This window comes from Astyanax mexicanus, chromosome 1 (genome assembly GCF_023375975.1).
Source record: "Astyanax mexicanus isolate ESR-SI-001 chromosome 1, AstMex3_surface, whole genome shotgun sequence".
Classification (NCBI taxonomy): Eukaryota; Metazoa; Chordata; class Actinopteri; order Characiformes; family Acestrorhamphidae; genus Astyanax; species Astyanax mexicanus.
Window position 1 is genome coordinate 27336182 of NC_064408.1, and position 17376 is coordinate 27353557.

The 17376-nt window shown below is 35.7% G+C and overlaps 1 protein-coding gene across 1 annotated transcript; it reads left to right on the plus strand.

The window, feature by feature from the left end:
* The first annotated feature begins 2661 nt into the window (after positions 1–2661).
* Positions 2662–16665, plus strand: oafb (OAF homolog b (Drosophila)). Its single transcript, XM_007245248.4, has 4 exons — positions 2662–3268; positions 12204–12338; positions 12890–13070; positions 13702–16665. Exons 1-4 carry the CDS (start codon positions 3023–3025, stop codon positions 13962–13964), a joined length of 825 nt encoding a protein of 274 aa, XP_007245310.2. The 5' UTR covers positions 2662–3022; the 3' UTR covers positions 13965–16665.
* The last annotated feature ends 711 nt before the right edge of the window (positions 16666–17376 follow it).

The following is a 17376-nucleotide window of genomic DNA, read 5'->3' on the forward strand; positions in this document are numbered from 1 at the left end:
ATTTGTTGGTTGTAGTGTGCCCACTATATGTCATGAACTGCAGTTTAAGTATTTTACTGCTCTTTAAAAAATCAGTAGATATATGACATTTTAATGAATATAATAAAAGATTTACCAGACACATGTTGACACATGGTGTAGTAACTCAACACTCAATCACACACAAAGTATGAAATATAATAGTTGATTTTTTTAAAAAGATGTGGCGCTTTAGGGCTCAGAACGAAACTAACACAAAACTAACCAAACTAAACAAAAAGCATTTGCAGTTAAACATCTCAAAATACAGGGAGGAGGAGCAGAATGAGATGTGTGCCGTAAATCTACACTTTTTGTGATGGTCTCTGCATGTTGACTTTTCATTCTATTCATTGTTACAGTTTCTTGGCTCTTTTGACCCATTTTCCAGTTTTATTTCAGCAAAAGAATTAAATACCAGTCCCTGGACACCACATTTAACAAATTACTCTTTCCAGTCAGCCGTAAACACTGTAAATTATACACACAAAGACTTGCAGAGGGGCCCAGTTTTTCCCAGAGCCAAATCTGACTAGCCAAAGCACCAAGGACACAGAACTCTGGCAAAAAGAACTCCTAGATCTGTTTAATCCAAACACCCACACTTTAAACAAAATGTATTCATTATTCATCATTGTATTAATTCAATTAGATTGATTGATTGATTACAATTGATTAAATAAGTGAAAGGATGATTGACTGGTAAACTGATTGATTAATTGATTGATTGACATTAAACTAAGATTAAAGTAAGATCCTTAATCTTCAAGAGAAATAATAAAAAGAGTATATTTGCTCATTTATTCATGTATTTGTCAGCATTAGTATAACTAATACAACCATTAATTTGATTGATTTTAATGAAACTAGGATAGTTTAACCTTCTTGTGGGTCAAAAACTGTAGTTTATATCTTACGCTGCTGTCTTTAAAAGCTAGGGTAATTTCTTTTTCCATGTGTAGTCAGACAATCCCAAACCTAAAGGCCAAAAAGAACAATGTCACAAATCTCACACTCACATTTCTATAAAGACTTTTTGGTCCTGAAATGTTTTCTCTCACACGTAATTTACTTCTTCCTCGGTCACTTCGTACAAATAATATTGACAGTAGTTTTTCTCCAGTAAAGGTTTATATGTTTTATGCAGTTTTTTTGTTTATAAAGTTTGTTACTGTACGTGAGTATTATTTTTATTTTAATACATATATAAACAGAATACATGTACACTTGCTTAATATAGGAATCATTTTGTAGAGTTAGTTTTAGTTTAGTTAACTTTTACTTAAAGTTACTGTAAATATGTTTTCGTTTAAACACATTTGTTTACATGTGGAATATTTGGTATTTAAAAAACAATCAAACAATGAAATCTGAACAAATACTTAAGCTGCGTTTAAAATGGCTCACTTATTAACTAATTAGTTATATAGTGAACTAAATAGGGAATGACCAAACAACAAACACTACATTTTGTGATACATTATGGCTTTTCAATAGTGAACTATATAGGGAATAAAGTGTACTGTTGAAATCTCAAACATACAATATAACTTCTTTAATAGGGAGCAATTCCTAATGCATGCTAGTAATAATATCCCATAAGAGCCCACAACCATTTCTGAATATTGATACCACGTTAAAAAATTGTGTTAAATGAATTCAGTGAGCAGAAGGTGAAATCCATGATGTCACATAAATGACAACTTTCATAACTCATATTTTAAAAGTTTGTTCTAGAAATCAGGTCAGGTCTAGTTGTATGGAACATAAAACATCTAAGTAAAGCATCTCTAGCACTAATCCAGCCCAACTACATATTATAAATGATGTAAGATGAGGATGCTCTCAGGAAGTTTAGTATATGTCATTTAGTGACTTTATAATTGAAATTGCATGAGAGTCAACTTTTTTTCTGAGAAAGGAACTTTACATATCTTTTAACAGCCCTGTGAATGTAGTGTGCAATATAGTATCAAACGCAATAATGTCGCCAACATTTTTGAATATCGTAAAAAATATGATACCCTGAAATATCGTGCCATATTAACCACCCCTAATTGTCACATCAGGTTACTGTTTTTTATCTGTGCAGTATCATTCATTTTACTTTAATCCTGGACATGTACAGTGCATTATTAGTATCAGCGGCGAGCTAGCTAACGTACTAATATTCGCAGCAAGCTAGCTAACATGCTAACATAATAATGTCACTGGCAAGTTAGCTATGTTACCAGGGAGAGAACTAAAGTTAGTCAATTAAAAAAAAAAAATTGACAACAAACGGGACATGTTTTCTACCAAAGAAATTATGACTACATTTTTGGGCCTTAAATTATATGTATTGAAGACTTAAAAAGGTCTTAAAAGCATTAAATGTAACTTTTAAATGGTGCAAGAACCCTGTTTTATTTAGATAGAGAAAAAAGGAATTTAACTACTGCTCTATTTTATCATAATTATTTGTGATTTGTTTTTGTTTAGGTATACTTTTTTCCTACAGTTTTTATTTTTTAAATACACTACAGTAAACCGCGGTAAAATAAGGACGATATTATCGGTTGTATCGGGTCAGGTCTGCGCTGCTCCTGTCCTCCCCCGCTGCGGCCCAATCTCGGCGCTGGGGGCGGGGCGTGGTGCGCTGTGGAGCGGCTGAAGTTGGGAGGAAGTGACGGGGGGAGTTTTGGGGGAAAGTTGTAGTTTGCGCTGCTGCCGGACACAAAACAAATCCACTGAGAAACTGAACTACCGCTCGGGAGTCTCTGCTGGATCTAAACCCGCTCTGAGTCCGGGTCTGAGGGGCGGTTGTGGGGTCTGGTGCTCTGCGGAGGGTCGGGGGGGGATGCGGGGCAGTGATTTGGGGGCTGTGGCGGCGGCGGCTGTTGTTGTGTGGTTGGGGGGATCAGTGTAGAGAGTAGTCTGCTAGGCTGAGTTTATTCAGGAGAGATGGCTCATTGTTGTGTAAAGTGAGCGGGGGGGAAGCGGCCTGTCTCCTCTTCTCTCTGTAATGAACCCGCGGGGGCTCTCCGCCGCCTCTCCGCGAGCCTGGCTGGCCCTGGCCGCCGCGCTGCTGCTGCTGCTGCTGCTGTGGGTGAGCGGCGGCTCCGGCTCCGAGCTGCGGGTCCTGGTCCGCCTGAGCGACGGGCAGATCACCCAGGAGGTTCTGGAGGCGGACAGCGAGAGGGACATCATCACCCTGGAGTTCAGACAGGCTGATGGAGCTCTCATCACATTCCTGGCGGACTTCAGAAGGGTAAGAGACCATAATCACACTCATCTAGAGCAGCATCTCATGAACTTGAGTTTCAGCTGAATTATCTGAAATTAAGAAGAAAATTAAGAGAGCACTTCAGTTTCTGAATCAGTTTCTCTGATTTTGCTATGTATATAGGTATATGTTTGAGTAAAATGAACATTGTTGTTTTATTCTATAAATTACAGACAATGTTTCCCACAAATTCCAAATAAAAGTATTGTAATTTAGACCATTTATTTGCAGATAAATGGTCTAAATGACAATACTTTTATTTGGAATTTGAGGGAAACATTGTCTGTAATTTATAGAATAAAACAACAATGTTCATTTTACTCAAACATATACCTATATACATATGAATTAACACTGGTTTTAATCACATTTGTCAGGCATCTTGGCATGTTCTCCTCCACTAGTCTTACACACTGCTTTTGGATAACTTTATGCCACTCCTGGTGCAAAAATTCAAGCATTTGAGCTTGGATTTGATGGCTTGTGATCATCCATCTTCCTCTTGAGTATATTCCAGTTTTATAGAAACTTTTCACTTTACAATGGTCTCTTGTTTCAGAGTTGTATATATATTAGGGGCTGGCCATATTATTGAGCTTTTAAGAATTATCTATTTATTTTCATATGAGATATAAGTGGACATTGAATCAAAATTGGTACATTACCAGTCAAAAACTTGGACATACTGTACCTCCTCTCATTCGATGTGTTTTTTGTTTTTAAAGATGATTTTTTATATTGTAATATTCATGACCTTGAATTATGAAATTATTTTGTAAACAAAAAGTGTTTTATACTTTAGATTCATAATAAATTATTTGACCAGGTGTCATTTGACCTGTTTTTACCATCTAAATCTTGGAGGACGAATTTTAAAACCCTTTAACTTCGCTATCTGTGTTAGTGACTGGTTCAGGCCCAATTAGAGCTTCTTTGATATCATCAAAGCACTATTCATCTAGAGCTTGTCGTGTGTAGCCCAATCTCTCTGGGACAGAGCATCTTTTCTTCAGACTGATTTGGAGCCCAATCCCTCGTACATGTGCTTCCAATCTGCTCCACTCAGCGAGTGCAGAGAAAATGACAGTGTGGTGCACGACTCCAGGGGAGTGGTTTCAGTAGGACTGAACATTGCAGCCAAAATATTTGATGGGAGGAAATGGTTGTAAAGTTATACCAGTGGTCTGGGGGAAAGCTAAACATCCATCAGTGTCCAAAAGCAGCAAATACGGCGAAAAACTGGAAAGCTATTTGGTAGTTTTTCTGACTGTAGACTGTGAAGCTGGAGAAATGAATCTAGCCTCATGCAGGGCCAAAGTCCTTCTACCACAGTGTAAATCATTCATACCAAAAATACTATCGGCTTGTTCATAAGAATCCTGGGCAAGAATCTCTGCAAAGCTGCTTTTGACAACATACTTGATGAAAAGCTGTGTATAAATAAATAGAGCTGCACAATCTATCGTTTCAGCACCGTCATTGCAATGGGTGCACATGAGAGGTCTCATTGGCATTACATTACATAAAGCCAGTTAAATCATCATCATGATAAATCTTTCTTGATATAAAAGGGAACATTTCATTGTTCTTATTTTATATACCATTTCTACCAGAGCTGGATTATATCTGGCCAGTATTATTTATATTACGTCTGTCTTCAGTTGACCACAGACATTATTAATTTCATGGCATGTTCCAGTGAAATCTAGAGCTACGTTTGCACGAAGTCACATATTGATTTTAACCGGCAAACCTTCCAGAAAGCAAAAACGTTGGGTGGGAGTTTATAATTTGATCTTAATCTCTTATCATTTTTATAAGCAGTGTAATATAATCTATATCGTAAATTATTTGCTGTGAAACTTCCTACATTTAAATAACAGCATTTTTACAAACAGCAAATTTACCACTAATGAGTGAAAAAAATTAATTGTCAGTAAAGTCATTGTCAAAGATTTTTTTATTTTATTTTCTACAGTTTGTTGCTGCATCAAACATCACTGACAGCATACAATTCTATGCAAAGGTTTGGGCACCCCTGCTCAAATTCCATTTTTTGCTGATATTTATAAAATGATGATCGTTGAATAAATCCTTTTCAAAATGCAAACTTGGGTATGGCGTTTTAGTGCAAATCTTAGAGCCTAATTTATATTTACTAACTGAATTTCACATACTGGAAACAATATTTTTAATTTGATATATAAAATGTTGTTATTTAGTTATTTTACCAATATGTTAAATCAAGCAAATGAATAATGATGGTGTGCAGAGGTGTGTTAGCAGTTGAAATATGTTTAGCTCATTTTTACTTAAAATTAACACACAATGTGACTGGGGTGCCAAACATTTGTGTTCACGATTACACTCTTTTTAATTAAAAATAATTTAAGTAAGTTGAGTCAATTTCTTTAAAAATGGAGGCTAAACTTTGCTTCTTACTCTATATTAGCCCACACGACCAAAATGACATTTTACACAGTTTCCACATTGTGTATTTTCCTGAACACATTTTAAGAAAAAGCACTCTGTACAGTTCAATGGTTTATATTCTACATCAATAGTTAATCATGATCAAACCAAAACTTCTGAATACTACCTACAAGTCATTTCACAAAAACATGTGTGCCACACATACTTATTACACAGTAGGCTAAATGTGGCTTTTTCACCTCATTCATGTCAGCTCTTATACCAGTGGTTCTTCACCAGCGTTGTGGGTCTTCTCTGCTTTTGCATGGCAGGATGTTTGGTTACTGTTTCTGGTCGGTGCAGTATGCCAACGGAGAAATCTCAGAAGGCCTGAGACTGAGGAGAACAGCAGATGTGCTGTTTAGTGAACTACAGTGTCTGCATGGCAACCGCTCAAATTTGAAGTTTAAAAATTTTTAACTATTAATGCTAATGCAGAAACTATTGTGAGTGACCTTGTAATCAGGTTGGTATAGCATATCTTATAAAATTTCACAGTGTTCAATTATGGGGCCTATGATACTGATGTTAAAGTGGATAGTGGTGTCCAGGGTGAAGGTGGGACAAAATATTTTATTATATAAGTGGTCTCAATGTGCTGTCACAACCATTCCTGAAATATCTAGTAGAGCGTTCTGGTAGGTTTGGGAGGGAGGAGTTCTTGTCACTTCACATCTTTACATGCTTCACAGCACGCCATCTGAAGAGGTCCCAGCATTGTTTGGTGATTAGCTAAGCAAACGCATTAATTGAAACTGCACTACAACACAAAAACTATTAAAAGTACTCTTCCACATGCTTGCTGTAATTACACATCCTCACCAGGGAGGTCTCTAAATGCCCAAATCTTGTCACTTTAATACTTCTAGTACTGTAGTTATGAGAGTCTAAAAGGATAAATGCTAAATAAACTAAATACAAATATGATATTAAGTAAACTACAGCATTACAGATTTCAATGAGGTCATCTGGTGTACCACCGTGGGATGCTTTGTGTACGGTATACCCATACCACTGTTGTATATTAACCAGTGCAGAACTTTTAGCAAGCAGTTTATTTACTGGTTCTTTTTCTACTTATTGTATTATTAGCAGTACATTAGTCAATTAGATTTGGCTGTTTTTTGTTTAAGACGTCTGCTTCATGTGAATGTGTTTGAAGCACAGTCAGAAGTTTCAGTTTGATGTTTGAGGGATTTTCCATCAAATCTTCCCCACTGAGGTCCTGTGGGTGTAGAACAGTTAGTCAGTTTGTGGTCAGTACTTTGATTATAAAGGCTATTATGTGATTCTATCGGTCACTGGTCCACACATCGATCCAAATGCTGAAACTAAAATTGTGTGATGTTTGAAGAAAGCCGGAGCTTCCAACTCACACATTTACCATGAGACTCACACTCTATTCTCACACTTTCACACCACATTTCTTACACATGGACAGACCTGTTCCTGTAGTATCAGCAAACCAATTAGGGAGCTGTTGAATTTCCCATAAAACAAAAGATGAAGAGCAACTAGAGAGTTCCTAAATGAAATTAGTGTAAAATCCAGACTAGATTATGATTAAGTCACATGTCAACATTCATATCAGCAGTTCATATTTCATAGTAAATGAACAGAGTTCAGCTGTTTACAAGCTTTTATATTCATATATATTTTAGTCTATATAATTTTTATATTTTTAATAGACATCAGTGTAAAAAATATTTTATTCCAAGTAATTTTAGAGCTTTTCTATTGGTCCTCCCATAATATTTTGAACCAATATAAAAACTGTCAGATTGAGTATAAAATAACTAATAAGTATAAAATGGCAAAAATACAAGGTTTTGCATTACAGTAACAATATTAAAAAAATTTTCTTGCATATATCACATAAGAATAATCATGTGAATAAGAAGAATAATTATTTAGTAATATTAATAGAAACAGATGGAATTTTAATCTAATCAGACATTTAAAAGCCCTCCTTCTTCACAATGCAAATAAAATGTTTTTGAGTCAAACATTGCAGTGTAAAGATAACGGCATAAGTGCCTCATAGAAGTGAGAAGATAAGAGTCAGTTCTCACTTTTGCTTTCCGTTGGGTAGGAGCCTGAGAACACGGCTGACTAACATGTTAAAAAAAAAATTCCCTCAGAGCTGTGCTGCTCATCAACCACAGTGGAGGCTTTTCCACTAAATAGAACTTTAAATACAGGTCCCTCTCAAAAAAATAGCATATTGTGATAAAGTTCATTATTTTCTGTAATGTACTGATAAACATTAGACCTTCATATATTTTAGATTCATTACACACAACTGAAGTAGTTCAAGCCTTTTATTATGGATGGTTTTGGCAAAAAAGTAAAGAAAAAAATCTAAAAAAATTAGCATATTTCATCCGACCAATAAAAGAAAAGTGTTTTTAATACAAAAAGAAAAAGGTCAACCTTCAAATAATTATGTTCAGTTATGCACTCAATACTTATAATAAAAAATGACTGCTTTAATGCGGCGTTGCATTAAGACAATCAGCCTGTGGCACTGCTGAGGTGTTATGAAGGCCCAGGATGCTTCGATAACGGCTTAAGCTCATCCAGAGTGTTGGGTCTTGCGTCTCTCAACTTTCTTTTCACAATATCCCACAGATTCTCTATGGGGTTCAGGTGAGGAGAGTATGCAGGCCAATTGAGCGCAGTAATACCATGGTCAGTAAACCATTTACCAGTGGTTTTGGCACTGTGAGCAGCTGCCAGGTCGTACTGAAAAATGTAATCTTCATCTCCATAAAGCTTTTCAGCAGATGGAAGCATGAAGTGCTCCAAAATCTCCTGATAGCTAGCTGCATTGACCTTGCCCTTGATAAAACACAGTGGACCAACACCAGCAGCTGACATGGCACCCCAGACCATCACTGACTGTGGGGACTTGACACTGGACTTCAGGCATTGTGGCATTTCCTTCTCCCCAGTCTTCCTCCAGACTCTGGCACCTTGATTTCCGAATGACATGCAAAATTTGCTTTTATCCGAAAAAAGTACTTTGGACCACTGAGCAACAGTCCAGTGCTGCTTCTCTGTAGCCCAGGTCAGGCGCTTCTGCCACTGTTTCTGGTTCAACAGTGGCTTGACCTGGGGAATGCCGCACCTGTAGCCCATTTCCTGCACACGCCTGTGCACGATGGCTCTGGATGTTTCTACTCCAGACTCAGTCCACTGCTTCCGCAGGTCTCCCAAGGTCTGGAATCGGCCCTTCTCCACAATCTTCCTCAGGGTCCGGTCACCTCTTCTCGTTGTGCAGTGTTTTCTGCCACACTTTTTCCTTCCCACAGACATCACACTGAGGTGCCTTGATACAGCACTCTAGGAACAGGCTATTCGTTCAGAAATTTCTTTCTGTGTCTTACCCTCTTGCTTGAGGGTGTCAATGATGGCCTTCTGGACAGCAGTCAGGTCGGCAGTCTTACCCATGATTGCGGTTTTGAGTAATGAACCAGGCTGGGAGTTTTTAAAAGCCTCAGGAATCTTTTGCAGGTGTTTTAGAGTTAATTCGTTGATTCAGATGATTTAGAGAACCTTTTCATGATATGCTAATTTTGTGAGATTTTGGGGTTTTCATGAGCTGTATGCCAAAATCATCAGTATTAAAACAATAAAAGACCTGAAATATTCCAGTTGGTGTGCAATGAATCTAAAATATATGAAAGTTTCATTTTTATCATTTCATTAGGGAAAAGAATGAACTTTATCACAATATGCAAATTTTTTAGAAGGATCTGTACAAGCTGCATTTACTGTGAATCTCACATTCTGTGCCTAAAATGAAGCACTGTGTAACAGTACAATTGTTAATATAGTTCTGTAAATAATAGTACTTTTATGCTTCCCCAGGTCTGCATATATTCAGTGTCAGCTATTTTCACAGTGGGTTTCTAAACAAACTTATTTGGAATTTATAAAGTTTTATTTCTGTATTTTTTTTCTCAGTAGTATTTTATTCTTTAAAACTTAGTTTATTTATTGTGGTATGTCAGGCCATACAAGTGTCACTCACCAAGACAGATATGAGTAATATACTGGGTTAAATAAAGTGATTCTTACTCTGATTTTGTTGTTTACAGTATTAAATATACAACAAAAGTTAAATATACAAATTAATTCTTTGTTAGGGCAGTATACATTAGTGCTTAAAAAACTGAAACTCTCAACAAATGCACATTTCATTAGAGAAAGTGTGATTAGTTCTGTTTTATTGAAGAAAGTGCAGCAAAAGCAGTGTTTTTTTTTTTTATAAGAAAGCTACTATTTTATTAGTGTTTTTGTAAGAGTCTGCCTCCACTGATACATTTTGACTGCTTATGAAAATACAAGGAGTATTTCTGTATGATAAATACCCGCAAAGCTGATGCAAATGCATAGTTAAGAGCAATTATATTTCTGGCCATACAATATCAAAATATGGTTTCTTTCTTATTATGTGAGGCTGTGGGGTTAGGATAGTCCTGATGGTCCAAACTAGGCCAAATTATGGAATTTAAATAGTTTAATATTACAATCATCAAACATTGAACAATTGATTTAAATCTAAAACATAAAAGATTATTATTGTTATTATTACTAGTTAAACCAGAGTACAGTCTGTTGGTTGGTTGTAGTGATCATCTTGTTGTAACGTTAAATATCGGCTGAGTTTCTAAGTAACTAAGTACAAATACTCTGGTACCATACCCAAGTAGAGTAATTGTAATTATAATTACCCATATAGAGTAATTATGTTGGAATAATTCTTTTTCAGATGCTTTTTTACACAAATAGCCTCTTTACTCCTCTTTCATTTCAGCATATTTTCATTCTGGTTAAAAAAATATATTCAGATAGATTGAATTTGATTGTGGTTGGATGAGAAGTATAAACAAATACAATTCTGTCTCCTTACACAATTATACACGATCCATCACACCTGCAAACATCATGCCACTCACAGCACTATAGGCTTTTGTCTTTAATGGCATTTTTTTCCCCTTACATTACTTTTATCTTATACTTTAACTAGTACTTTTACAGTTTTATTAAAGTAAAAAGCTTAAGTTGATTTTTAAACCTTAGTATCTGATTCTAGTATTCTAGTATCTTGAGTGTAGAGAAGGCTAAGGTTTAGGCTTTAGTGTCCAGGGCTTTTCTTAAGCAGTTTCCTCAGTGTGGAGTTTTAACTCTGTGACCTTAGATCATTCTAATCCGGGGAAGGTCCAGCTCCAACATCCCTTCTTTTAGCGCCACCACCCCCTTCTCTTGTACCTCTAAGGGTTGGAATGTCACCTTCTAAGTGTCTTAATTACACTCAGTCTGGAATGTGATTGGCCCTGGCTGCTGTTGCCTGGCTGCACTAAAAGCATGTTTACTTGCTGGATTTAGGAGGAAATTAACACTTTGGCCTGCGATCACAAAAGAGGAGAGTGATTTCTTACTCATTTAGCTCACTCTATAGCCTAACACGGACATCGCTAAGCTGCAGGGTACACACTGTTCCGTGTAAAGGCACGCAGCACTGGACAGGCCCAGCAGATAGAAGGAGCAGTGTGGGAGAGAGATAGAGACTTTATTCTGCAGTTCTGCCATTTATCAGTGTATATGAGAGTTGTCAGTTTGACGCTGGCCTGCTCTCCGTGTGTGGGAGTAAAAGGTCAGCTGAAGCACCAGGGGTCATCCGAGGAGGGTCATCAGGCTTCAGTTTCATGTGGTTTAGTATGCTGTTCGTTTCAGAGCCCACAACTGCCTGTAGAGTTATGTCACTGTTTAACTTTTAGTAGGGCAGCACGATAAAAAAAAAAAAAAAACTTTTATTCATTTAAAATTTATTACTACATATTATACCATGGTTAGAGAAACATGAATTATTAAAAAAAATGTTAGTACTTTATTATCAAAAATGTTAAACACCCACAGATACAAAATGCACTCAATAATGATTGCATATGATGCTCAACCTGTTTCAAGACTTATATTGCTACATAAAACTTTTAATTGGTTAAAAGACCTGGATATATGCATTTTCAAGGCCACAATAGTATTTACTTTTACAAAAACATTGTTGTGTATTCCAGCTTTCAGTCTTTGACAAATAGTCTAAACTAGTGGTTTTTAACTAATGTAATGTTGATTTATCCGGATGTTTAAGAAATTAATATCTTGTTAGTTGTCCTCAGGTTCTGTATTAAACAGTAGACTTCAGGTTTATATAAGCCTAGCTATGACATGATAAACACCATTGAGTAAACTGTAAGTATTTCACTGACCCCAATCCGAACTAGCTCGTCCCCTTTTTTCATGTCAGCTAAAGCACATGAATAGACTTTTACAAACCAAAGCAATGATTGGTCTTGAGTTTGAGGTTCTCTCCATTATCACATTCCATTGTTTTGCTTATCAGTTCTCTTATCAGTGTTATTGCTTCCTTTGATGTGTTTAGCATGTGAAGGTCTTGCGGGCGCTGGTGCTGGGTGAGCCAGAGCGGGGCCAGACGCAGTACCAGTCCCTGTGTTTCATCACCAGGCTGGAACATGGAGAGATCATCCCCAGTGAAGCCATGGTCAGGCTGAGACAGGTCAGTCTGGGGTTAAACAGATGCAACATAATGAAATGAATGGATGAAAATCTATGATCCTATTTGTGTATGTAATCAAGGTAATCAAGATTATTGTTAAATGTATTATTTACAACACAGCAAGTGAACCTAGAGATTGTTAAACAAAGCAGTATTTACACACTGTATTCACATGAACATACTGTCAGGAGCTTTGGGTAATGTAAGATCTCAGTCATTTTGAGCGTGACATAATTTTAAATATTTCTAAAACTGCTGATCTCTTGGGATTTTCAGCACAATATATAGCCTTTAGAATTCACTTTCTAGAATGGTGCAATACAGTAAACAATATCCAGAAAGCAGTAGTCTGTGTAGAATGACCAGACTGGTTAGAGCTAACAGAAAGGCTGCATGTAACTCCACTTACAGAAAACCTATCTGTACAATTGTGAGCAGAAAATAATTAAAATTTTAGTGATTTTATGTTGAATTTAGCAGATACAAAAAAGGTAGAACCGGAACAGAAGTATTCACTGCCTATACAATGCTGTATTTTTTTTATCTTCCAGAAAAACCCTCATGTTGTGCGGACAGCTGAGGAGAAGCATGGCGTAGAGCGGACTACCCTGAATGTGGCAGTGAACCTGACTTTATCCTGGCACCTCAGCTCCCACATTCGTAACGTGTGCAGAGATGCCAGAGACTTCATCTATACACGCGAGCAAGACATGAAACACTGGCTGGAAAAGGGTTGGTGTCTCGGGTTTCTTTGATTTTGCTTTTTATAGATATATGTTTGAGTAAAACATTGTGGTTTTATTCTATAAACTACAGACAACATTTCTCCCAAATTCCAAATAAAAATATTTTCATTTAGAGCATTTATGTGCAGAAAAGGAGAAATGGCTGAAATAACAAAAAATATGCAGAGCTTTCAGACCAAGTTCATATTTATAAGGTTTTAAGAGTTCAGAAATCAGAAATTGGTGGAATAACCCTGGAATAATCACAGTTGCATCTTGGCATGTTCTCCTCCAACAGTCTTACACACTGATTTTGGATAAATTAATGACACTTCTGGTGCAAAAAAAATCAAGCAGTTCAGCTTGGTTTGATGGCTTGTGATCATTAATCTTCCTTTTGATTTATATTCCAGAGGTTTTCAATTTGGTAAAATCAAAGAAACTCATCTTTATGTGTATACTGCACTAGAGCAGCACTGTGTTGGTCACAGATAAGGAATAACCTTTTTAGGCACAAATTAGACCGTATTATGCTAATTAGTACAATATAACAACTTATAACCATTTTTAATGATAGCTTATCAGTTTCACATTTACTGAGTTTTGTAGTCTAGTACTGACCTTATTTCTCGGTGCAGGTGTTGGGGGCTCCATATTTGAAGTTCTGTCTCAGAAGATGGAGGGTCCAGGACTGCAAAGCTGCAGCTCCACTGCTGACCCGTGGCAGCCTTGCTTGTGCAGCTACTCTCTGAGGCTGGAGTGGTACCCGTGTATGCTGAAGTTCTGCCGTGGTCACGGGCCCAGCCCTTACAAGTGTGGCATCAGGAGCTGCAGCAAGGGCTACCGCTACGACTTCTACACACCACACAAGCAGCTCTGCATGTGGGATGAAGACAGCTAATGCTGCCTACTGTTAAAAACAGAATGACTTCACCCTTACCAGTGCGGCCCTGTTAGCACTGTATGGATGGGATAATGATGACTGTTTACTTTTGTCCTTTGAATTACTGTTGGTGCCTTCAGGAAACTTTGAGTGATAAATATTCTTATAATAACTTGATAGATTTAAGGTGCCTTTAACAGTGTCTATTTAAAGGCTAATTTATACTTACTTTACATCTAAAAACAAGTATGTCAATTTTAAACCGAGGAACCTTTACTGCCCACATTCTTGTGTCATTTATGATGGCATGGATATTAAGCAATACTACTTCACTAGAGCAGTGTAACAAACATGGCAATGGTAAAGTAGCTTGTGATGATATTTGAACTGCAACACAAAAATTTAAAGTGGCAGCAGTGTACACAGCTAAATCCAAGTTTTACCATAAGTATCATAAGCTCATAAGTATCCTCTTTATCATGTCCATATGGCAGTGGTCGTGTTTTACTTGAACCACTGGCTACACTGCCCCCATGATATCCAGTGGTACTACTCTATGTTCCATACATATCAATAAGCTTTTAGAGAACGAGCACAAATACGGACAAAATTAACATCTGTATTTAGCGTTAAGTCTAAATGAGCCCTAAGCATGGCTACGTCTAAAAGATGATTTAGTATTTTCGTTTTAACATAAGCTTGTCTTAATTAAAAAAGGCTACAGTAATAAAATAATACATGTGATGAAAAAGAAAGAAAAAAGTCATGCTGTTATGTTATCAAAGGAGTTTTTTTTTGTATTGTTTTTTTTTCTCCAATACTTTAATGCGCTTGAATTTGGAGTCCTTCCTGTCTTTAAGATGGGGGGATGATGAATTGTTCTGATGTTCAGGGTTTTGACCATGACTCATATATCTTAATGTGTTGACGCCCTTTGCCTACAAGCACAAAAGGATATTTTGACTTGAGCCATTAAAGCTAATTCTTTACCTTTTATTCCCGCTGTCACTACTGTGTAGCCTCAGGGCAGGAAGTCATATGACCATGTGGGTCAAAGTTTAAGTTGTGCCCTAGGGCAGAGATATTCCTACTTTTCTTATGTTCTGTCTTATTCTAATTATTGTTTAGATTCCTGTTTAAATGATGTTTAAAATGATGGGCATGTATTTTTGTATTAGCATGTTTAAGCTCTCTTATAGGGGAATAACATGTATAGTGGATTTTTCTTTTTTTTTGTCTTCTTTTTGAGTTTTATATCATAAAACTTACAGGAGGTTTAATGCCATTATGAGTATCAGACCATTTAAAACTTCAGAATCTAGAAAATTCCCTCTTCCAAATCCAAATTTAACAATTTCAAGATTATCTGTTTTAGAATATTAGAATCTAGAAATTAAAGATGTTTGTAGTTCATATTTTTTTTACAATCTTCAAACCTCTCAATTGAAGAATATGTATTTTTTTTTTTTCAAATTCACAAACATTTCCAAAAAGCTCTAAAAATGTACAAATTCCAGAATCTTTAGTTGTTAAAAAAAAACCCACAGATTTTAGAATCCAGAAACCATTCGATTTGATTTCATAATCCAGAATCTTCTCTATTCTTGAAAAATAATTTTACAGTGTAAAAAAATCTTTTTTGGAGAAAATTCAGTGCCTTTAGAATTTTGTAAATATCAAAAGGAAAACAAACTCTACTACTGAATTCTATTCAACTGTTCCTCATATTTGGCGATTTTATTATTTTTTTTAATTTAGATTTTGATTCATGTTGACCATGAGGTGTGAGATTTCTTAGTTTTTTTAAGTAATTTTTCTGAGTAATTGTAGTAATTCACACATCAAACCTAGACTCTACTGTGAAGGTTCTAATTAATTCTACAGCTCTGGACTGTGTGTTCAAACCTGTCTTGCTTACAGTTTGAGGCGTGAAATCCTTTTACAAAAGGAGCTACAGTGGCAGCTAAGACAGTGTCAGTGATGGTTTTTGTGGTGTCTATTTATTGCTAATATATTCAAGTGATCCTAAATGTGCAGCTCTCTGGACGGTTGATCTCTATAACCCTGACTAATTGCCTCATTTACATTTCAATGACCCTATTATGGAGAGTAGCGATTTGGGTTGGTATATAGCATACAGTACGGTGGTATAGATGCTGATCGTGACAGGCAGATAAAACTTTCCCACAATGCAATATTGTTTTCGTGTGTGGGATATTGTTAGACGGTACTCTTCAGATTCACATTACTATTTTAATAGTCTATTTGTATTTATTGAAACAGCAACCTTAAAGTGTCAGTATCTTTACAGTACTCAGTATATTTACATAAACACTACATTTTAAAGGTATTTATAATTTATGACTGTTTGGTACTTAATAACTTGTTTTCTGTCATTAGGATGTGTTTATTTTTTTTGTTGTTTAAAAACACTTTCTGCTCAGGATTCTCTTTGATACAAATGCAGCCAAATGTATGTGATGCAACTAGAGGGTTTTGCCTTTTAACACTTAATAATGCAATGTTTATTGTATATATAATACACAATAATAACATATAATACATTATACATTATGTTTGGGTTGTAGTTATATCATTTTTGCCTTCAACGATTTTGTTTTCAGTGAGTTACAGTAAGCCAAATATGAGAATTAACAGGTACACAAATATACAGTGTGCACTACTAGTTTTACAGTGTAAATAAAAATGTAACTTTTTATTTGTTGTGTGCGTTTGTGTCTGTGTACAGTGTTTAGGACTACATTTCTCATTGGCATATAGTTCTATATGTTATATGCTGTTTTATATGTCTATATATGAACCAAACCCTAAGCAATTAACTGTCCGTTAAGGATTTTTTTTTATTTTTTTTTTTATTTGAACACTGCCCTCTAGTGTTAGTTGCCTGTAACTACATGCTATTGCTGGGAAACTGCCTGCAGCAATGAATGCTTTTTCAGGATGTCCTGTTCAAGCAAGGTAACGTAACGGGGCCAAGAATCACGTATACAGCAGAAGCTGTTTGTATGTCTATATATAATTAAATATAACTAAAAAAATAAATAAAACATTAAAAAACTAGAACACAAAACTATAATATAGTCTAAACTGACTGACTTCTTTTCAACCTATATATACTAGAATTAAACGTAAAAAAAAGTTCAAAAGTTTTTTTGAAAATAAAAATAACAATGCAATGAACATACAGAATATGAATAATTATATTTAATATTTTTTATTATTATTTGGTTTATTTACTTACTGTTAATATATATATATATATATATATATATATATATATATATATATATATATATATATATATATATATATATATATATATCTGGAAAAAAAATTAGACTTAAAAATCCAAAAGCAGTGAGTAAGACTGGTGGAGGAAACATGCCAAGATGCATTAAAACTGATTAAA